Source organism: Camelus bactrianus, chromosome 30 (assembly GCF_048773025.1).
Source record: "Camelus bactrianus isolate YW-2024 breed Bactrian camel chromosome 30, ASM4877302v1, whole genome shotgun sequence".
NCBI classification, from domain to species: Eukaryota; Metazoa; Chordata; class Mammalia; order Artiodactyla; family Camelidae; genus Camelus; species Camelus bactrianus.
The window spans coordinates 10,321,496-10,342,590 of record NC_133568.1 but is presented as its reverse complement, the minus strand read 5'-3'; the positions used below and the strand labels follow the sequence as shown (position 1 = coordinate 10,342,590).

The window sequence follows — 21,095 nt, the reverse complement described above, 5'->3', positions numbered from 1 at the left end:
CCCTTGAGGCCAGGCCTTTTCTTTTTCTCTGTAGATCCACCTCCTTGGCCCATCCCTCCAGGCCCAGCTTGTGGTCTGCCTCCTACAGGAAGCACACGCGCACGGACAACCTCAAAACTGGCCTAGAATCAAGTCCTCCGAACGTCTACCAAACCCCCGAGGACAGGGGTGTTCTGTCTGTCTAGGACAGTTTCACGAAGGAGGTGAAATCTGACAGGGCCATGAAATGGGGAGATCTGGGCAAGGGGGAGGAAGGGACACACCAGGGATGAGGACGGGGTGAGCGACGGGAGGCCCCGCACACCGCAGGCAGGCAGCTTCTCTCTCAGCCCGAGGTCTACGCGGGCACACGGGAGTTCTTTTAGACCCGTCTTCAAAAAAGCTGAAGAAATTCAACCGAATCTTCACCCCTCCAGCCCCACTCCCTACCCCAAGTCACAGAAGGGACCTGTGGATGGTTCCTGAGCACGTTTCTTGTCTGTCAAGCTCACCAGGTCTGTGCTTGCTTCCAGGTGTAACTGAGCCACTTAGTAAGGCCAGGTCACACCTGTACAGTGTTCTTTGGTCATTCCATGCCCTAGTTTATATCAGACCCTCAGCAAAGCCTGGCAATGAAAGTCAAACTGATATATGACCCTACGTTACAGCTGAACTGGAAGAGTACCATTTTGGATGAACCTCAAGATGTCCTGCATGTGGATCTGAAGGGTTCTCAGACGACAAAGTGAATGAACTTCAGAATTTTGTCACCTGTTTTAACTCTGGGGACCTTTTTTCTGTTTATACTTTAGGTCAGTGTCTGTCAGTCTTTCCCTGTGAGGGGCCAGATGGGAGCTACTTCAGGCTTCACTGGCAGTAGGGTCCACGCTGCAATGACTCAGCTCTGCCTGGGGGCATGAACAGCCACAGACAGCGAACAAAGGGCGTGGCCGTGCGCCAATAAAACTTTATTTGCAGAAACAGGCTGGAGGGCTGGACTTGGTCTGCAGGTCACAGTTTGCCAACCCCTGTTTCAGACCCTAACTGTGCTAGGGAGAATGGAGGCTGTCATGTAAGGGAGGCAGGTGCTTCTGGGACCCCGTAGAACCAGAGAGCACTTGCCACCTCCAGTCCCAGCTCCCAGGATTCTGCCTCCATCTCGAGACTGTGGGAACCTGGTGCAGACTTGGCCAGTTCCCTGCTTTCTAAAACTCTTCACCCTGAAAATAATCATTTGTTGTAAAAGGACTTACAAACAACACAAATAAAAACAGGCTGGCCTCATGGCGCATGCTGCCCACCGCCGATGGGCCCTGCTACCTGGTGGTCTCAGACAGGAAACCATGGATCCAAGAACTCCTGGTCTCCTCCTTCATCGTATGGGTGCCTATTTTTATCCTGAGGGAGGAAGCACTTGGGGGGCGGCTTCCTGGTGAGCCAGAGAACAAGGGGTTCCCTAGGTGGGTGCTCCTTACCGCTGGGGCAGGATCTGGAGTCAGCAGGCGCTGGGGGGAGGCCACTGGAAACCTTTCTGATTAAAAACATGTAAAAATCTCTCTTCCTCTGTCAAAGGTGTCAGTAGGGGCTCTCTCTCCCTCTCCCTACCCCCTCCTCCTCTCTTTCCATTTTTAGTGCCTTCAGCAGTAGAGAGAAAAAAAAAAAGATATCCATTTTCTTGTTCTTGCTTATTAAGGAAATGACATTCACCCCTAACTTGCTGTACGTGACTGCAGTCGCCTAGAATTAGAAAATGGTTTTCCATCACCTCTTCCTTCTCGTCACGCCTTACAAAGGGGCGCCAGGCTGCCTGAATTCCAATCCCACTCCCCCATTTGTACGCTGTGTGATGTGGGGCAAGGAATTGGATCTCAGGTTTTTTTTGTCTGCAAAATGATACAGTAGTACCTATAATTTACAGGGCAGTTATAAGAATTCAGAGGTGATACATGCAGATACGTAGCTCAGATGATGCATGATGGATGTGGGCCCCTGTGAAGGAGGCACAGGTTCTGGACTGCGGCGCTGGGGGTGAGTCCCTCTGGACAGGAGCAAGTCCAGGCTCCTTCAGTCATTCAGCCAACATTTAATGAGCCCCTGTATGAGCCCACATGGAATGCAACATTCCAGTGGGAGAATACGGGTCGCAGAATAAATACAGTATAAGCGTGATCAGTGCTATGGAGAAGAATAAAGTGTGTGTGGGGGATCTGGGGAGTGCGGAACAGGGTGTTCAAAAGGACGTACTGATCAGAGACAATATCGTCTGTAAAGAGATGAGTAACCACACACTCCACGGAGACGATGTAAAGGTAAGTAAGATAAGAAAAAGCAAGCCCCATCACAGCTCCTGGAGCCTGGCGGGCACTCCACTCTGCCAGCATTTGCACTGAGACGCAGTCATGGCTAGATGCTTGTTACGGGGACATTAGGAGAGTGAATGTCCTGGCTCCCTGGAAAGGCAGCGGCCCCTGCATTTAAACTCAGTTCATCATGACTAAGACAGTGCCCGGTCCACGGAGAGGTGCCTAGTCAATACTGGTGGACTCAGTTAATGAAGTTGGACCGTAACTCCCGTGGGACCAAGAAGGGACATGAAGCAGCACTTGGGTAAGAAGACAGGCCTGGGGTTGTGACGTGGGACTCAGTTTTTACACGACTGTGCCCCTTGGCACCTCAGGATACTTTAATAATCCTTATGCTTGTGAGTTAGCATATCTTGGGTTTCCAGAAGACTTGGCAACAGAGCTGGCATAGCTCTAGGGAACGATAAAGTCATTCCTTCCCTTCTGGAAGGCTAGGAACGGGGCTACAGCAGCTTCAGTCCAGTGTGGGGTGTCCCCTTCCCACCTGAACCCTGAGTCCACACAGCAACAGCGCCACCTGCTGGACGGGCAAGGCTGCTCCTGCATCTGCCACCATTTTTATTCCTCTAAGCACTCAGTGGAGCAGGGGAAACCCGGCCGCCATTCTGGAGGGCAGTTGACTTCCATTCTGAAAGCTCATTTATCCCTCAGATTCCTGGAGTTGGGGGGTGGGCGGTTCCCTCCCTGTCCTTATTCTGGACCAAGCAGGGGAATGGGGTGCCTAACTCCAAGTCTCACTGTCCTCCCCGCCTTTAGTTGGTCTCCTGTCCTCTCTCTGGGTCCTGTGTGAAGAGAGGGCCTTGGACACACTGTCAGGAGGTCAGACATCCCACCTGAGTTAGTTAAACTCCTGCTTCAGTGAGTGCGCCCTGCCGACCTCACAGCAGGGGGCTTACACACCACGTGCTTTACTAAACTAGGTCAGTCACCAGAGCAACGGACCCGACCAGGTCAGAGTGAGCTCGCAATTAACTGCAGACGGACACAGAATTTAGCTTCAAAATTTCCTAACAGGAAGGCAAAAAGGGAAACAAGTTGGGTTATGCAGTTCCTATTGTCAGACAAAAGGCAGCAGATGTAACATTTGTCTGACAGCGGATCCAAAGAAAGATGATCAAAATGTGTCCTTTTAGAAAGCCTTGGGCAAGACACGAGCTACTTCAAAAACGTCTCTCCACTGGGGTTTTGTACAAGACGCAGAAGCATCCAAGGCTGTGTCTGGAGAACGAGGCAGTGTTTCTGGGGAGAGGGGTGCCCTGAGGCTGTAACCTGAGGAGATGCTCAGGAGAAATTGCTCAAGTTACCACACCTCAGGGGGAAGGAGGCCAGGGTGGTGTCTGGGCTGGAGGTCCTGAGCCAGAGGGGAGGCCAGAGCCCCTTCAAAGGTGCCTCCCTTGCCTTCCCAGTGAACTCAGTCAGTTTGTGGAGCTCCGCCTCTCCCCCTTGGCACAGCCGCAAGCGCCTGTCCTCCCAAGGGCAGAAGCCAGCACTCCGTAACTCCCAAGCCCCACACAGCAGCTGCCGCCCCTGCAGGCCCAGGTGAGGCCACCTGGTGTGGGGAAGGCCACCAGCACCCCTCACTCCGCGGGCAAGCATCCTCCTTGTCTGTGCAGCTGATAGAGGCTTAACCGGTGTGCCCTCCCCGGAGCTGCCACGTGTTCCCAGGGGTCTGAGGACTGGAGGGGTTGAGGGGCGGGGCGTCCCTGGAGGAATGTCAGGCCCCCTGTGTGCTGCCTCCTGCTCTGCCCCTTGTTCTGGGGAGGAAGGGCCTGAGCCTGGAAGGCCTGGGTCATCTTGGGGACAATGTTGAGGACCATACTTGCATGCTTAGAACCAATGAGGCAAGGACACCTTTTGCGGCTGGGGACAAGGAACTTCCCACTGCAAACGTGACTGTGGAGCATCGGGAACGGTGCGCTGGTGCCCTCTAGTGGGAGTAGATCACAGTGCAGCCATCTGTCCCACGTGGCCTCTGGACCGGCCACACAAGATTACAAATGATGGGTGGCTGGAATGTCCACACCACTGTGCCAACACGGCAGGCTGGCCCCCCAGGACTCCCTTCTGAGCCCAGTTGTACGGGTTTCAGCTTCTGCCCTGCCCTATGGTTTCACCACCTGGAACAATGATGGATGTCCTCCCGAATCCATGTCACCACACTCAGAGCCTCCAGCTGCATTCTCCAATCAGAGCTCTTGGGGAGCAGAGCCAGCCTCAGCTCACCCGAGGCTGCTGAGCACTTGCAGACGCTAGAATCTGGCTGCTGGCTTTCGCCCATCCTGGCTCACTTGCTCACTTGCTCTTCACCCTCCGCTACTGCTACAGGGAGCGGACTGGGGGACAGCCAGCATTACCAGCAGCAGCCTTTACTAACCAACTAAATGCCTTTTATGGGTGAAGAACTGCCCAGAGACGTAGGCATCTACCATCCACCCTGCGGCTCCAGGTGCTTGGGTGGATCCAGGGGCTGAGTCCCAGCAATGAGGGTTCCTGGAATCATCCCTTACTGTGGAAATATAACCAGGTGGGGCCATCAGGGATAGAGTCCTCGGTTTTTTTGGCCAGAGTGAGGAGTGGACAGGCACCCAGGTGTCAGCACTCCCACCAGGACCACTCATGTAACATGTGCCCATGTGTGACTCCCAGTGAGATAAGCTAGAGCACCCGAAAGTCTACAATAGGTATTAAGCTGGGGGAGACTGGGGCCCTCTGCTCCCTACTCGGCCATTCTCTCAAGCCCTAGGCTGCAGAGACTATGCGACCCTGGGGAGGCAGGTGGAGTAGGCAGGGAGGGGACCAGACTTCCCTCTTCCCTCATGGAACCAGGGACTCTGACCTGGCCAAGGCACCAGTGTCCACCAAGGCATTTATGCCTGCAACTCTGCATTGCTGTCATCCGTGTACATGTCTCGTTTCCTCTAGACTGTGCCCCTCCTGGGCAACTGTATCTTATGCAATTCTCTCTCTCCCTAAAAAGCTAGTGCAAAACACTCATCATGAAGATGAATTAAGCAAGTAAGAAAAAGAACGAAGACAGTGGGGCTGAGGCACAACTGCTCCCCACCCCTGCCAGCCCCTTTGCTGTTGGGCGGGGTCACGTGACTAGTTCTGTCCAATGGGCTAAGTGCAAGTGACACTTCTGGGTCAAAAAAGCATTTGAGACCCAGAGCATGACCCTCCAGCGCTCTTTGCTCCTGCCAGGGCCACTGTGGGCTGAGATGATAGGACCACAGAATGGAATCCAACTGGACCTTTGAGCCCCACTTTGGAAAGAAGCTGCCCCAGAGGGTGGCTGGACCCTCGGCAGAATCTCAGTAAGTGAGAAATAAGATTCTGGATGCCGTGGAAATTGAAGGCTTCCGACTCTACCCCAAGAATGTATGCTCCAGAGGAGGGTTTGCGTTCGCAATTATGTGAAGGGAGGACCTTTGGGGACTGCCATTGTAAGTCTCATGTAGGAATTTAAAAAGCCAAAACAATTATTTCTTTGTGGTATGTAAAAGGAATGTTTTAACAAAACAAAACCCCACCCTTTGAGAATTTTTATTAACTCTTTACTCAATAATGCAGGTCACACTCTGTGGAAGGTATGTTTTTATACTTCACTGCAGCAGGGATTCATTCCCAGCCAGAGCAATAGTCATGACTTCACATGAAACCAGTAAATATGGATTGTTTTTAATAAAAGGAAGCCTGGAAATAAAGCTGCCCATCCAATTGCAAATACTGATTATAAGATACAGCCACTGGACACTCATTCATGATTCGAAATTCTTTCTATCATTATTCAAGAAAGTGTTTTTAATCATGTTAATACTTTTTTTTGGAGATGGAAGAAAAGAAGATCCTGTGTGTGAAGCCTCTGAGATTTGGGGGTTTGTTTAATTCTGTGCTGTGGCCTGTAGTATCCTAACACAGCAGATGACTGAAAAATCCTGTTTCATTAAAAAAAAAAAAAAAACAAAACGGCAGGCATGCCCCGGAAATCACCAAGAGCATAACCAGGTTCATGTCAAAGCTCTGCTGGGAAGTGGTCAGAAAACTCATGGGCAGAAGGATGGAGTGAAAGTCGAGACAAACATCCTACCTCTCTTGGACCCTCCAGGCAGCCACGTGATGCCTCTTGAAGGGATAACCTTCAGCAATCACTCGTTCAAGAGCGCCTGGTGCTGGGTTAAGAAGATCAATGAAATGTGGCCCCAGCCCTCCTGCAGCCTGCGGTCCAGGAAGGGAGTCTGATGAGTAAATAAGCAGGTGCAATGTGATGGGAGCCATAACACGGGGCGGGAGCAGGGGGTCTGGGGAACTGCGCAGGTGGACCCTTGGACTCTGCCCTGTGCATCTGGGAGGGCATCCTGAGGCAGGACAAGGGGTCCATGGGGCAGAGAAAAGGGGAACTGGATTTCCAGGCAGAGGGACTGCCTGTGAGAAAGCAGAGAGACGAGAGAGTGGGACAGGCTGGGGGCAGGGGGCCCAGCGGCAGCACAGACAGGGTGGGCCGAGCCTGGGACACAGGCCCAACAGGTGGGCATATCACAGAGGCACCTGTCTGCTGAGGAGTCTGCACAGGGAAGGGGGCTGGGTCAGAGATGGCAGCCCAGGTCTGGGGGGTGGAGAGATGTAGGCAAGAGTGCCCGGCAGCTTGAAAGCTCCTCTTCTTCTGGGTGGAAGAAGTGAAAGGCAGGTGGCCACAAGCTTCAGGCCAGCCTCCTCCCTTCATCCTCCTGCTTCCCTTCCTTCATGCCTCCAGGTGGGGGGGAGGCAGTGAGTTTCTTTCTCCTCCTCAAACCCTCTTCTGTCTGAGAAAGTCTCTAGGAAGCCCGTTCATCTCTGCGCAGGCCCCTGACTGCTGCGGAAGGGCTGGGGTCTCTAGGCTATTGGGGGGGGGAGGCTTTCCCTCCCACCCAGTGGCCTTCAGCTGGGTGCGTGGTGTCTCCTGGGTGTATCTGGGAATGGAAGGTGTTTTTGGTGGTCACCATGACTGCCCTCTCCCCGGTCACTGGCATTCACTGATTGAAACTGGGAGCACTAAATACCCTGCACGTGCCGGCCAGGTCTGTGCAACTCAGATTTGTCCCACCCCAGATGCCAACAGCTAGGCCAGCTGACCTTGAGAACCCAAGGTCAAACAACAGAACCAGCCGGCCCTGCCTCTGAGGGGCTTTGAAAAACAGTAGGCAAACTCAGAAAAAAATCTTTCCAGTGTGCTCTCACAGGACCCCAAATTCTATCACCAGAGATGTTTGTTTTGGGACCAGGAGGCCTGCTGGCCTTGTCCTAATGTTACCATGGGAAATGCAGACCCCCAAGGAGAGGTCAAGTCACGGCCATTATCAGCTCCAACGTTAGGTTTTCAGCCCTCGTGGATCATGTTGATGAAACTGCAGATTTTGTCTGACGCTTTCACAAATACGGATCCCTGGGTATAATTCAGTGGGTGCGGTCACCAGCCTCCAGGATGGCCCCCGAGTGTCACACCTTTGTCGTCCCTTCTAAATTGTACCAGGTTGTGCAATCAACATCTGGCACATGGCACGGGGAGAGAATGTCGCTTCTGAGATTAGATTAGAAAAGATGAGGACTTCTGTGTTGGAGGCTCTCCACTCACTCAGCCATTATATGTCTGTAGCTGTCTGTCTGTCTGTCTCCCCCGCCCCCTCTTCCTCTCTCCTTGTCCCTCAGGTACTTTGCTTCGGAGGAAGCCAGCTGCCATGTTGTGATACTTAAGCAGTTTACGGGGAGGCTCTCTCCATAAATGGGGATGAACGAAGCTTTCTGCCACCAGACAGGGTAAAGCTGAAGGCTCCTGCCCTCTGCTGTGTGAATCACCGTGGAGGTGGGTCCTCCAGCCTCAGTCAAGCCTTCAGATGACTGCAGCCCCAACTGACACCTTGATTCCATCCTTGTGAGAAACCCTGGGCCAGAACCACCCAGTGAAAATGCTCCCCGATTCCTGACTCTCAAAAATTGAGTGTGATAATAAATTTAGGCTGTTAAATTTTCAGCAATTTGTCACACAGCAATAGATAACTAATACAGGGGATCTAGGGTAAGACCCAGAAAGCTGTAGATTTGCTCAGGGACTTATCTGCTGGTAATTTTCTGTGAGCAAAGCTGGGAAAGTCTGTGGGGGGTGTGTGTGTGTGTGGTGTGTGAGAATCAAAGCCCCTCCACTGCGTGGATCCTGACAGGGAATGGAGATCAGAGGTGAAGACCCCCACTGCCGGCAGCCTCTAAGAGCTTATGTCTCAGCTGGGCCCTGGAGGCCAGGAATGCTTGTTCCTGCAAGAGGGAAAGCCCTGGAATATGAAACCTGAGTGGGACCTTGGTCTGACAACTTTCAAAATTTGTTTAGTAGTGGGACCATCTCTTCAAATGAAACCATTTGCAGAAATCTGGTTTAGAGACACAGACAGAGCAGTTCTGGGTGAGCCTTAGTGGGGGTCCCCTCGAGTCGGCTTCTATAACCAACCTATTCCCCACCCCAGCAGCAGCCCTGAGGCACCTCTGGAAAACTCCAGAGCATCACAATTTGCAAACCTCTGATCTGTTCTAACAGTGTCATTTTACTGATGAGTAAACTGAGGCCCAAGGGGGGAGGTCACATGGCATGTCCATGGCAGACGCCAAGAATCTGATTCTCATGCCCTCGGATGCGATCTCTCTACACTCCTTGGGAAGCCACTCAGGGTAGGGATGGGGTACAGGAAATTGCTCCCTCTCCCACCTCCTAACAAAAGGGGACCCCATAGCCTGTCCACCACCAGAGGGAGCACCTTCTATGTGCCTGGCAGTGTTCCCAGTGCTTCACGTGAGTCCATGTTTTCAATCTTCCCAACCATCCTAGGAAGCAATTACTGTTACTGTCCCATTTTACACAGGAGGACACGGAGGTGGAGTCAGTAACTCGCCCGACTCCCTGGCTAGTCAGTGGCAGGGCCCGGATTCCATGGGGTCCAGACACCAAGCCCTTAACGCCTGCACTCTGCTGCCTCCCCCCAAGTAAGGGCCCAGCTCTCTTCTCCCTTCTAGTGGGAATGAAAGGCCCTCTGCTCCCCGAGGGGCTGGAAGAAGTAGTCAGACCTGTTACTTTTCCAGCCAGGATGCCCCAGGCTTCCAGCTCAAAGGCCACTGGGGGTCAACACCTCACTAGGGAAGGGGGCTGCTCCCCCAGATCAGTGTCTCTCAAATGTATTTTTTTCTATCAGTGATGGATGCGGCAGGTGTCTAGGAGCAGAGTGGTAAGTAGTGATTTTGGAGTACTTTACCTTTTCTCTTTTGCACGAGGGCTAGCTTTGTATTAGCTGTGATAATTTAATACAGATCCAGGCCAAAGGGTAATTCGTGAGCAGACACTCCATGCCTTTGACCTTCATACCATGGCCCACGCCCTGTTGATTATTTTTCTCTCAGACATGGGGAAGTTGTAAGAACGGTACAAAGAACCTCCCTGCGCTCCGCCCTCAGATTCCCTGACTGTTAGCACTGCACCACATTTGCCCCCTCTCCATCCCTGGGTCTGTACACCCATTATCAGCCATCTTTTTCTAAACCATTTGAGGATAAGCTGCAGACATGAGGCCATATATCCGTCAAATATTCCAGTGTGTAGTTTTCAAAACCAAGGATGTTCACCGACATAAACATCATACAGCCCCCAAGTCAGGGCACTTTTATCCAGGAAACACTGCTGCCTGCCCCCCACAGACCCCAATTCACATTCTCCGATGGTCCAACAGGTCTCTATTTCTTCCTGGTCCAGGATCTCAGAAAGGAACCCGTGTTACATTTAGCTGTCTGCCCCTTGGATCCTCTCCAATCTGGAAGATTCCTCAGTCTTTCCCTGTCTTTCATGTCCAAACAGTTTTAGAGAATGGTCCTCCCACTGGGGTCCTCATGACCAGATGCAGGCTGTGCTTTCTTGGCAGGAACCCCCCAGAAATGACGCTGGGCTTTCTCTGTGCAGCACATCGGGGGCGCATGGTGTCTACCCATCCCACGCTAGTGATGTTAACCTCGATCACCCGGTCAGGTTGGAGTCGGCCAGGTTTCTCCACCATAAAGTCACCACATCCCCCCCTTGTAATGAGGTGAGCCCTACGTGTGCCCCAGTCTGGCACCCAGAGAGTTTCCAGTCGCAACGCAGGGAGGAGTCTAAACAGAGCCTAGTGGGCTCAGTAAGTTAAGGGGAAAGAGTTTAAAATTCAAGGAGTCCAAGGCCACTAGAAGTTGGAAGGCAGCGTACCAGGGAGGAGAAAGCTGCTCAGAGAAAGAAATCCAGAAAATACATGCCCTCAGTCTGCGGCTGAGCACCCATATGTGCGTGTGTATAAAGAAACTTCCAGGACTGGTGAAAAGCTACCTGCGAGGAACAGATGGAACGATCCCCTGAAATCACACACGGCTGGAAATAGTTCGTATTCCCAGCAGACAGGGTGGAAATACCTCTAGGAACACAGGGCATCAGGTGGCAACTTCAGAAGGGTACCGCCTCAGTAGTAAAGCAAGATTTTCCCTCAATTAAATGTTTCCCCCCTAACAAAACTTAAAGAGCAAGCCTTGAAAAGATCAAACTGTTTTGAAGTAACTGTGTTCTGGAATAAAGTTCAAAATATTTAAATGAGTAATAATAATATTCTAAAATAGCTGGCATCCAACAATGCCAAATTCCTAATATCTTGCATCTAATATAAAATTACCAAGCATGCAAGGGAAAATATGATCCACACCCAAGGGAAAGATCGGTGAACAGTAACAGACTTTGAAATGACAGGGATGACAGAATTAGTAGGGAGTCATTAAAACATCTATCATAAAATATTCCATACATTTAAGAAGATAGGGGAAAGCATGAGCATAAAGAGGAGAGAAATGGAAAATAAATACAAAAAAAATCATGCTGAACTTCTAGAGTTGAGCAATACAGTATCTGAAATGAAAAATATACAGGACGGGATTAACAGTAGATTAGACGCTGCGAGAAAAGATGAGTGAACTTGAAGACATAGCAATAGAAACTATCCAAAATGTAACACAGAAGAAAGACTGGACAAAAAATAAAAAAGCCAGCAGAGCTTTGGTGAGCTATGGAAACCTGTAAAGAAGCAGAGCATGCATATATTTGGAATTGCAGGGGGTGAGTTCTGGGGGAAGTGAGGGGGATAATGGCTGAAATGTTTCCAAATTTGATGACACTACAAACCTACCGATCCAAGAAGCTCAATAAACTCCAAGTGGAAGAAACACAAGGAAAAGTCGGCCCAAGTCACATCCTCAACAGACTGCTGAGGCTTTCCCCGTGCATCCTATTGCCCCCCATGGGTAAGCGCAGGCATGGACACCGAACAAAAAAGAGGGAAACACCCAGAGGGAGTGGGAAGAGAAGAGCGGATGCAGGTGACAGTGTAAGAGAGACTCAGAAGAGAGAAGGAAACGGCGACGGGGTGAGTGTGGTGGCAGATCACCGCAGGGCAGGCTGTCACCGAGGAGGGTCTGCTGCTCCCTCCTCTCAGAGGCCCAACCTCATTCCTGGAAGCAGCTACTTCCTACTGCTTCTGCTCAGAAGCATCCAGCACTGGAGGCATCTAAGGACCTAGATTTGCTGTCTCTTTGCTGAATAAATCCTCTTGTCCTGGATTCAGGGGCAGGAGCCCAATCACTGACAAAATCAGCAAGAACAGCAGACACCTGGAGGCTGGCACGACGCCTCCACCTTTCAAAGGCTTGAAAATAGCCCTGACCACATTCAAAACCGCGGCAGCCCTGCCAGTCCCACCGGAACACACTGCAGGACGCGTCACCTCAGAGGTTTCAGGTCAAGGGGCAGAAGCTTCCAGGTGTGCTGAGTGGCTAGGGCATGGGCCGTTTCCTCTCTGGGGGGTGTCAGGTCCGCCACCTGCAGCACAGCTGAGAGTGGGCGGCCGCACACACATCACAGGGGGGCACTCTGCACCAAGGCAGGTCCGCACCCCAGCCCACCTGCCACTGCAGTACATCCAGTCAGACCCTGCTGGACCAAGGGGCCCCGCCCAGGCCGAGGGCAGAGGGAGAGGGTGCTGTTGGAGACTCCGCCCCTGCACCTACCTGCCAGGCCGGGAGGACCTTCTCGATATCATTCAGGTTGATTCCATCCCCATCTTCCAACTTCCCTTTTCCACACCTGGACCAGAAAAGACATAATGGCACTGAAAGCTCATTCATGCATCCTGTCCCAGCCCAGCAAGCAGGAACAGCAGTGACGATCGGGAGTCACCAAGTCCTGCTGTCCCTCAAGGCTGCAGAATCAGCCCTGTCCCACGGGGGAAACAGCCCTGGAGAGGCACACCCTCCTCCCCAAGGCCTGGCAACCTAGGCCTTTCCTTGAGGACAAAGGACTCTGTGCAGGCAGGAATGCTGAGACCAGCCTGGGGCAGGGAGGGCACCAATGCAACATCCAACCCCTAGGGACGCAAAAGGGTACCAGAGTTCCCCTTCATCTTTCCAGGCTAAGCTCCTTGCCGATGAATGCCCCACAGCCTGTCACAGCTCCTGCAAAAAGCCCACCATCTTGCCGGGTTACAACAAAGGGAAGGTGAATGAACACCTTGAACCGAGAGACCAAGCAACTTTCTCGAGGTCACACAGCTCCCAACGGGGCTTCTTCCCTCCTTGGCCTGACTTTTGGGCCAGTCCAGCAAGCCCGCTCAGGTACTGGTGCCGTGTCTTCACATCCCTTGTGGGTGAACACACTTCCAGGCCAGAGGTACTGAGCCCGGTTCACTGGCAAAGGTCCACACCCACTGCATATTTAAGGGTGTGGACTCTGGATCCGGACTGCGGGGGTTGGAACCCCAGCTGCAGCCCTTACTAACTGAGTGCCCCTGCACAAGTCACTTTCCCGCTCCGTCATCAGTTTCCTCATTTGTAAAATGGTGATAATTACTAGCGCCTAACATCATAAGGGGCTGGAGGATTCGTTAACGTATTGAGGTGCTTAGAACTGTGCCCAGCATATGGTCAACGCTATATATAAAGGCATATGGAGAAAACATATTATCAAGGTAAATACAAGCAATAATTAAATAAAATTATAATAAAATAAAAGATAAGATAAATATAGTGGTGCCACTCCTATTACTGCCGTTGCTGTTGTTACGGGGGCGGCACGCAGCACAGTGACTGGTCAGCGTGGATTCCAGAGCCAGCCCAGCCTCGTGCATGTTCCTCAGTTTTTCTGGGTCTCCTAGTTTCCTCATCTGTTGAAGTGAAGTTAATAACAACTCTCACCTCCCTGGGTCGTAGTGCGTTTTGGAGAACACAGACAAGCAGGACTGGACGTGGTGCATGCCCAGTGCACAGTCAGTCACTACTGCTATTATGTGCTGTTATAATTGGTCCAGGTATGGTGAGGGCTGCCTGATGGTTCGCGGCAGCATTTTCCAGCTCCGGAGTTGATGCAACTCTCAAATCTCAGAGTAATCAGTTCATTTGATCAAATATTTGCCAAGCATCTCTTGGGTCTGTGGCCCTGTCATCCTTTCTTGGAGTTGTGGGAAATTCCACGTGGCTCCTGCCCTCAGGCAGCTCACAGCTCTTATCCAGTCCTAAGACAGTCTAACAGGGCAGCGAGCCTGAGCACCAGTAGGGGGCAGCATGAGCTAAGTGTCATGAAAGTCCTATGGCCAGAGGAGCCCTGGAACCCCAAGGAAGAGAAATGGCATGGCCGCAAACCCCAGCTGGGCTAGGGTGGAAGGGGTGGGGGATATGATTGATGCCCCGTCCAACACGCTCATCTGTTCATGGGGGCTCGGCTGGGGCTGGGCGCTCCGTGTCACAGCACAGTGGCAGTGCTCTGTCAGGGGCAAGTGAGGGCGCTGCAGGACCCAGGGGGGCAGCATCCAGAGTGGTCTGGGGTGGAGGGACGAGAGGTGGGATGTGAGCTGGCCCAGCAGAGAATCTGGGAGAACATCCTAGGAGAGGGCAGCAGGGCAAGGCCTGGAGCTGAAGTGCAGGCATGTTGCCTGCAAGGAGGTCAGGGTTCTTGAGGCTGGAGTCAGGTGGGGGGTGGTGGTGAGGGGTGGGCCAAGGGGCCAGGTGGTGCTGGAGGGCAGGGCTGGAAGCACAGCTAGGTTCTGGCAGGCAGAGCTGGGCTGGGAGGACTGGAAGGGGACTTTTGCCCTCTCCGCCCCCACCCCGGTGATGATGTGTAAGGCCGCAGAGAAGGAGGTAGGGGGAGGTCTGGAAACATCCAGCAGCCTTTCAATTAACAGATCTGCCTGGTAGAGACAGGCTGGCCCGGGAAGGCACCAATTGCTCGCAGTCACTTGTTCTTGTGTGTGCCTTGGCAGTGGGGGAGGAGGGAACTTGGGGCTCTCGCAGGCTGGAACAGCTGACACCCCCCTCCCCCAGGTCACGTGAGTGGATAGCACACCTCTGGCTCCAACCACCCTCCCGCACCAGCCTAGCACAGCCCAGGCACAGCCTCTCATTCTCCCCTCAGCAACCCCTAGGGTGGGCAGGGATGGCTGCTGTCCCCCCAGGCCCGCCCTGTCTGGGGCTCAGAACTCCCTGGAGGGACTGCAGGTTCGGAGGGCAGAAGGATGCTACAGACCAGCTGAGTCACTGCTGCCAACGGGGTTGCCAAGGCAACAGCCTTCTCTGATTTCTGTCCCTTCCTGGAAACATGGGCTGCGGGAAGCCTTGGCAACCGAGAGGTACCCTGCTTCCGAGGGCTGCTGCAGTGGCTGGGCACGTGGAGCCCATCCCCAGCACTGCCGGACTCTGAGGGTGACGCAGTTCCTGGCTCAGCCACAAGGTGGCCACAGGATGCTGCACCCAGACTCCCCAGGAGCCTGGGAGAACCATAGGTCTGCGGGAGACACCAGGGACTGTCAGCAAATCTGGCAGCCTCCTCTGAGTGGGTAAACTTGCTGGTGAGTGGGCATGGCAGGACAAAGGAAAAAGGAGGGATGGGGAGAGGATGAAGTCCCCTGGGAAAGTCTGATATGAATGATGGGCCTCTGCCCAGAAACAATACAGATGCACATAATTTTACATAAAAACTTAAGGGGATTAAGCCAATTCAGGGATACTCTGGTGTGATGGCCTGAGCCCTGGATGGCGTCAGATGGCCTTAAATCATGGTTCTGGTACTTTGGCAAGTCACTGCCTCTCTAAGCTTCATCGCTCTCATCTCTGAAATAAGGATGAGAGCATCTCCCTCCCAGCCCGTCGCACATACAGTGAGACCACTGCTGCCAAGAGAAGGGTGACCGCTGGGGGTGGAGGTGGCGTGGGGCAGAGAGTAGCAGCTGGACCCGAGAGATGCAGAAATGTAGCCATAACATCGGTTGTATCTGGATCTGAAGTGACTGGGAGACAGGGTGGGCAGGGAAGGGCTGGACAGAAAAATAAAAGCCACGAGTATAATTAAAACAAAAAACTGGAAAACAGCAAGTGTTGACGAGGACATGGAGAAATTAGACCCTCCTCCTACCGCTGGTGGGAATGTAAAATATTCAGCTGCTGTGGAAAACGGGGTACCAGTTCCCCAGGAAGTTAAAACATAGAATTACCATGTGTGATACTGTGATTTATTATAAGACATATTTGCTCTTCATCCCCAGTCTTGGCCCAGAGCTCCTAAAATCTTTGGAATTTCCTAAGTGAAGAGAGTGATAAGTCTTTTGTTATGTTCATGAGGTGAAATGTGGAAATTCCCTAGATCACCTGAGGATGGGGGCTGGTTGCCAGGGAAACCAGCCCCATGATAGAAGGGTAGGAACTTTCAGCCCCAACCCCATTCCCCATTTCCAGGGAGGGGAGAGGAGCTGGGGACCGAATCCATCAACACTGGCCAGTGATTTAATCAACCATGCCTATGTTATGAAGCTTCTCTAAAAACCCAAAAGGATGGGATCTGGAGAGTTTCTGGGCTGGTGAACAAGTAGAGATTCAGGGAGAATGGTGCACCCAGAGAGAGCATGGAAATTCTGCACCCCTCCCCCCACACTGCGCCCTATGCATCATTTTTATCTGGCTGTTCCTGAGTTATATCCTTACGTGATACACTGGTAGTCTCTTAAGTAAAATGTTTTCCCAAGTTCTGTGAGCCACTCTAGCAAATTAATCAAACTCTAGGAGAGGATTGTGGGAACATTTGATTGAAAGCCAGTTGGTCAGAAGCACAAGTAACAACCCTGACTTCTATTGCTATCTGGGGGTGGGGCTCTTAACCTTTGGATATGATGCTTTATCCAAGTAGACAGTGTTAGAATTGAGTTGACTTGTGGGACACCCAGCTAGTGTTGAAGAATTGCTTGTGTTGGGTGTTGGGAAAAAACACAGAATCAGAACTGGTATCAGAATTGGACCGTGTGACCCAACAATCCCACTCCCAGGCATAGGCTCTAAAAGAATTGAAAGCAGGGACTCAAATACTTACACATGAATGTTCATAGCAGCGTTATTCACAGTAGCCAAAAGATGGGAACAACCCAAATATCCATCAGCAGATTAATGGATAAACAAATGTTGGTACATCCATATAATGGAACATTATTCAGCCATGAAAAGGAATGAAGTACTGATATATGCTACAATGTGGATGAACCTTGAAAATACCATGCTGAGAAGCAGTCAGACATAAAGACTATATATGATTCTGTATATGTATGTCAACATATATATATACACATACATATACATATACAGAATAGATAAATTTGTAGAAAAAGGAAGCAGATTGGTGGTTGCCAGGGATAGGGTTAGGGGGAAGGGGGAAAGTAATTGCTTAATGGGTATGGATTTTATACTGAGGTGTTGAAAATGTCTTGGAACTAAATAGAGGTGGTGGTTACACAACATTATAAATGTACTAAATGCTACAGAGTTGGATACCTTACAATGGTTCATTTTAATGTTATGTGAACTTTACTTCAGTGAAAATTATTTTAAAAGGAAGGAAAGGAGGAAGGGAGGGAGGGAGGGAGGAAGGAAGAAAAGAAACCAGCCGTCTCACACCCCTGTGCCTGGCTGGAGTCACATTCGTGACCTGAGGTCAGCCCAGGCCCTGACACCAGCTTTAAAGGGGGAGGTAAATACTGATGCATGAACTCAGTAAAGAGTGAGAAAACCCCAGTAAAAGCCAGCACGACACCAGTGGCTCTTAAAGTGGGGGTCCCTCCATCAAGCAGCATTAGTATTTCCTGGGAACTTGTTATTAACGCAAATTCTCAGGCCCCACCCCAGACCTCCTGAATCAGAGACTTCAGGGGTGGACCCAGCGATCTGTGTTCTAATTGAGGTGAGCCCCTCCGCACTAGACGACTGATGAGCAGGGCCACCGTGAGTGGTCAGGAAGGGGAGCAGGCCGCGTGGCTGGAGGCGGCTGGGCAGTGAAGGGCGGAGGGATTCCCGAGAGAGGCCAGTAAACGTGCAGGTCTGAGCTAATGAGCCTCTCCGGACATCAGGCACCTGTGTGTCCCCATTGCCGCAGGGTAAGCTCCGGTATCGCCGAAGCTGTCCCCCACCTCACCGGCCCCTACGTGAGAGCCACCCCCAGCTGCCCCTTACCCTTCACGGTCGATGTGTGGCAGGGGCTGCTTGGGCGTGTGTCGGAGCTTCCGATGGAACTGGGTGAAGTCCAGCTTTTCAGGCTGCAGGTCCCAGGTGGCACCACTAGAGGGCGAGGGAGGGCGGGAAACGTGAGGCAGGTGGGAGACGAGCCCAGCTCCTGACGGGGATGAGGCCCAGGCACACCCCAGGTGGGGAAGCAGCTCAGAGAGAGGTGGGCAAGAAGAGGGGGCGCCCCCTGGCCACGGGCAGGGGTCAGGCTGGGACCCCTCACTCAGAATGGAGTCTGACACTTCAGCCCTGTGCTCACAGGCCAGCCTGCGAAACCCTCCCCTCTCTTCAACCCTGCTGGATGATAATGGACGCCTACAAAACACAAGTGCGGGCTTGACGCCTGCTCTGCAGGGTCCCCCTAAAACGCTTCAGAGTTTGTCAGTGGGGAATCAGGAGACCAGGCCTCACAAGTTCTGGTCCCGGGAGACCCACGCTGCTTCCATGCTGGGCAAGCCTGAGCAGGAGCCAGGGGCTTGGGGGCGCAGGCTCAGGGCGGGCCAGCTCCAGGCCCAGGGGCGAAGCGGAGCCAGAGCACCAGGGCCATGCACGGCCTCAGGCCGTCACCCCCGAGGGGAGTGCGCACCGTGGCAGGAACCCATCTTAAACCCTTCAGGGGCACCGCTCCCACATCCTGAGGAACGCTGGCCAATACCTGCCCTTCCAACTAGCCCATCAGGAACCTTCTAGAGTCCAGAGCACTGACAATCTGTCCTTTCTTCTGGACCTCTCTCTGCAGCCAACCCCTGGCCTTCCATAACCGCAGGCCGGGGGTTGGGGGTCTGCTGTCTGTGCTCGGCTCTAACACAGTCTGCCTAACATCCGCCACAGGCCATTCTGCTTTGCACCCCCACCTCCCGGATCCCCACTCCGCTTTCTCTCCCTGTCCCCTGGGTGGACTGCTGGCCTCTGTCTCCCCTTCCCTGTCAGCCCTCTTCTCTCTCTGTCTCCTCCTCCCTTCTCCTTCTCTTTCCATTGGATGCCCCCCACCATTTCCTTTCCTTCTCTCCCCTCTGACCTCCTTCCTTTTGCGCCTCACCCTTTCTACTTCACCCCACTCTGTCTCTCCACTTCTTGATCAGTGAACTCTCAACATCAAGGTGGCCCCCAAAGACCCCTCAGGGCACAAGGACCAGTAAGCCGGGGCCCCAGCCAGAGCCACACACGACGGACAAGAGGAAGAGGAGCTTACCTGAAGGAATCGAAGGTGTTGGCAGCCCAGATATCCGTGCCCAGCATGTCCAGAGTGTTGTCTTTGCTGCCATTCTGGAAGAGACAGAGGATGAAAGGGGTGGTATTATGTGCTTGTCCAGGACACAGAACAAGTGGGCGGAAGGCCTCACCAAGGCCCAGTCCCGGAGAGGGCTCCAGAGGCCCTCCTGTCCCCCTCAGGTCATCCTGGGCGGCTTGGAGGCTGGAGCGAGCCACTGGAGTGAGTGTCACACTGGTGCACCCAGTAAGAGTCAGGAGCACCCCTGGCCTCCCCTAGGAACGGGCCCTGGCTTTGCTGGTGTTTGGCAGAGCTGTGTGGTCAAGCACAGAGCAGAGGCTATCTCCTTAAAGAACCACCACCACCAACCTGATGACTTCTCCCCTCCTCCCCAGACAAGGGCTCTGCAGAGCCAGGCACGCTGGAAAGCGTGTGTCACAGGCTGACTTCCTTTGGAGTTAAGCCCCACACTCCAAAATCAGGCATCACCAAGAAGCTTCCAGGGACCAACAATTCCAGCGATGAAATTTCTCTAAGTCAGCCCACTCTGGTCTTCATCCTCTGATGTTTCCTACATGATCCATCCCATACGCTGTACTTGACCCAGCTTCTATGGCCCGGCTTCTCTGCCCCTTGGCTGATGGTCTCTGAAACAGGTTCTCCAGCTCCCTGCCTTCACACCCGATGCCACCCACCCCGCATGACCCCCGCAGTCGCCTTTCCCTCACCACTCTCTTTAAAAACAAGACTTCTACCTCCACTGAAGCTGACAGTGTGCATGCCTTATGACTGAGGACTTCACTCCCAGGTACAAACACAGCCAAAATACGCACAGATGTTCACCAATTGTACACGGCGCAGAAGCACAGTGCAGCACTATTCATAATAGTGCCAAATCGGAAACCACCCGAATGCCCACCAACAGCTGACCAGACAAATCAAGCATGGTGTGTTCACATACTGGAATATTATACAACAGTCAGAGTAAACAAACTAAAACAACATGCAGAAACAAATAAATCCCACAAACGTCAAGTGGAAAAAGAATCTAGACACAAGAGTACCGGCTCTATGATTTCATTTTCTATAAAGTTCAAGAACAGAGATGGAATTCAGGCGGTAACTGGAAGGGGGCCTCAGGGCTTCCTGGGGGACTGGTAATGTCTGTTCTTGATCTAAGTGCTGGCTACACAGACGTATTTGGTTTGTGCAAATCCATTGACCCTAAATGCATGGTATGTATACACTTTCCTCTGTGTTATGACCTTCTGGTTAGATTCCTGGCAGCATCCCCAGTCCTTGTATTTATATCATAAGATGACCTGTTCCTGGACCTGCTATATCTCAGATCCACTAGCTCAGACACTGGGCAAGCTTCTTTTGAGATCTTTCCAGGGGCTTGGGCTTGGGCAGACACTGAAGACACAAAAGTGGAGAAGTCACAGGTTTTGCCTGCAAAGAATGTTATGAGATGACACGCACGTGATAAATAATTACAATACAGTGTGAAACGTGCCCTGATTCAAGGTGCCACAGTAGGACCAAAGCACAGGCAAATTTCCTGAGGAGTAGGGAAGGACTCCCCCTGAGTAGGGGTTCATGGGGGTCAGGCTGGAGCAGAGGGAAAAGGAGAGAAGGGGGTCATCCTGGGAAAGGGGCCCATGTGTGGAAAGGGATCATGGCGGGACACAGGAAGGCATTCTGGGTTTGCACAGGGAGCCCAGCAGCATGTCAAAGGGCCCCAGGCAGGCGAGTTGGTGGTCTCCAACATCACCCACTCTCAGTCCTGGTCAGGGCCTACTGGGTGATTGTTCTAGGTTGAATTGTGGGTCCCCATTATTCATATGGTAAAGCCCTAACCCCGCAGTGCCCCAGAATGTGACTTTATTTGGCAATAGGGTCACTGCTGATGTAATTAGTTAGGATGAAGTCATTAGAAT

At 52.4% G+C, this 21,095-nt stretch overlaps 1 protein-coding gene across 9 annotated transcripts in view; it reads right to left on the bottom strand.

The window, feature by feature from the left end:
• The window catches only part of CTIF (cap binding complex dependent translation initiation factor), a 283,059-nt gene that overhangs the window by 162,196 nt on the left and 99,768 nt on the right, over positions 1 to 21,095 (bottom strand). For all 9 annotated transcript variants that reach the window (XM_074355340.1, XM_074355338.1, XM_074355344.1 and 6 more), the window contains 3 exons: positions 19,138 to 19,211; positions 17,895 to 17,999; positions 12,426 to 12,501 (listed from right to left, as the gene is read on the bottom strand). In XM_074355340.1, the coding sequence (XP_074211441.1) occupies positions 12,426 to 12,501; positions 17,895 to 17,999; positions 19,138 to 19,211 (255 nt within the window). The remainder of the gene's footprint in view (positions 1 to 12,425; positions 12,502 to 17,894; positions 18,000 to 19,137; positions 19,212 to 21,095) is intronic.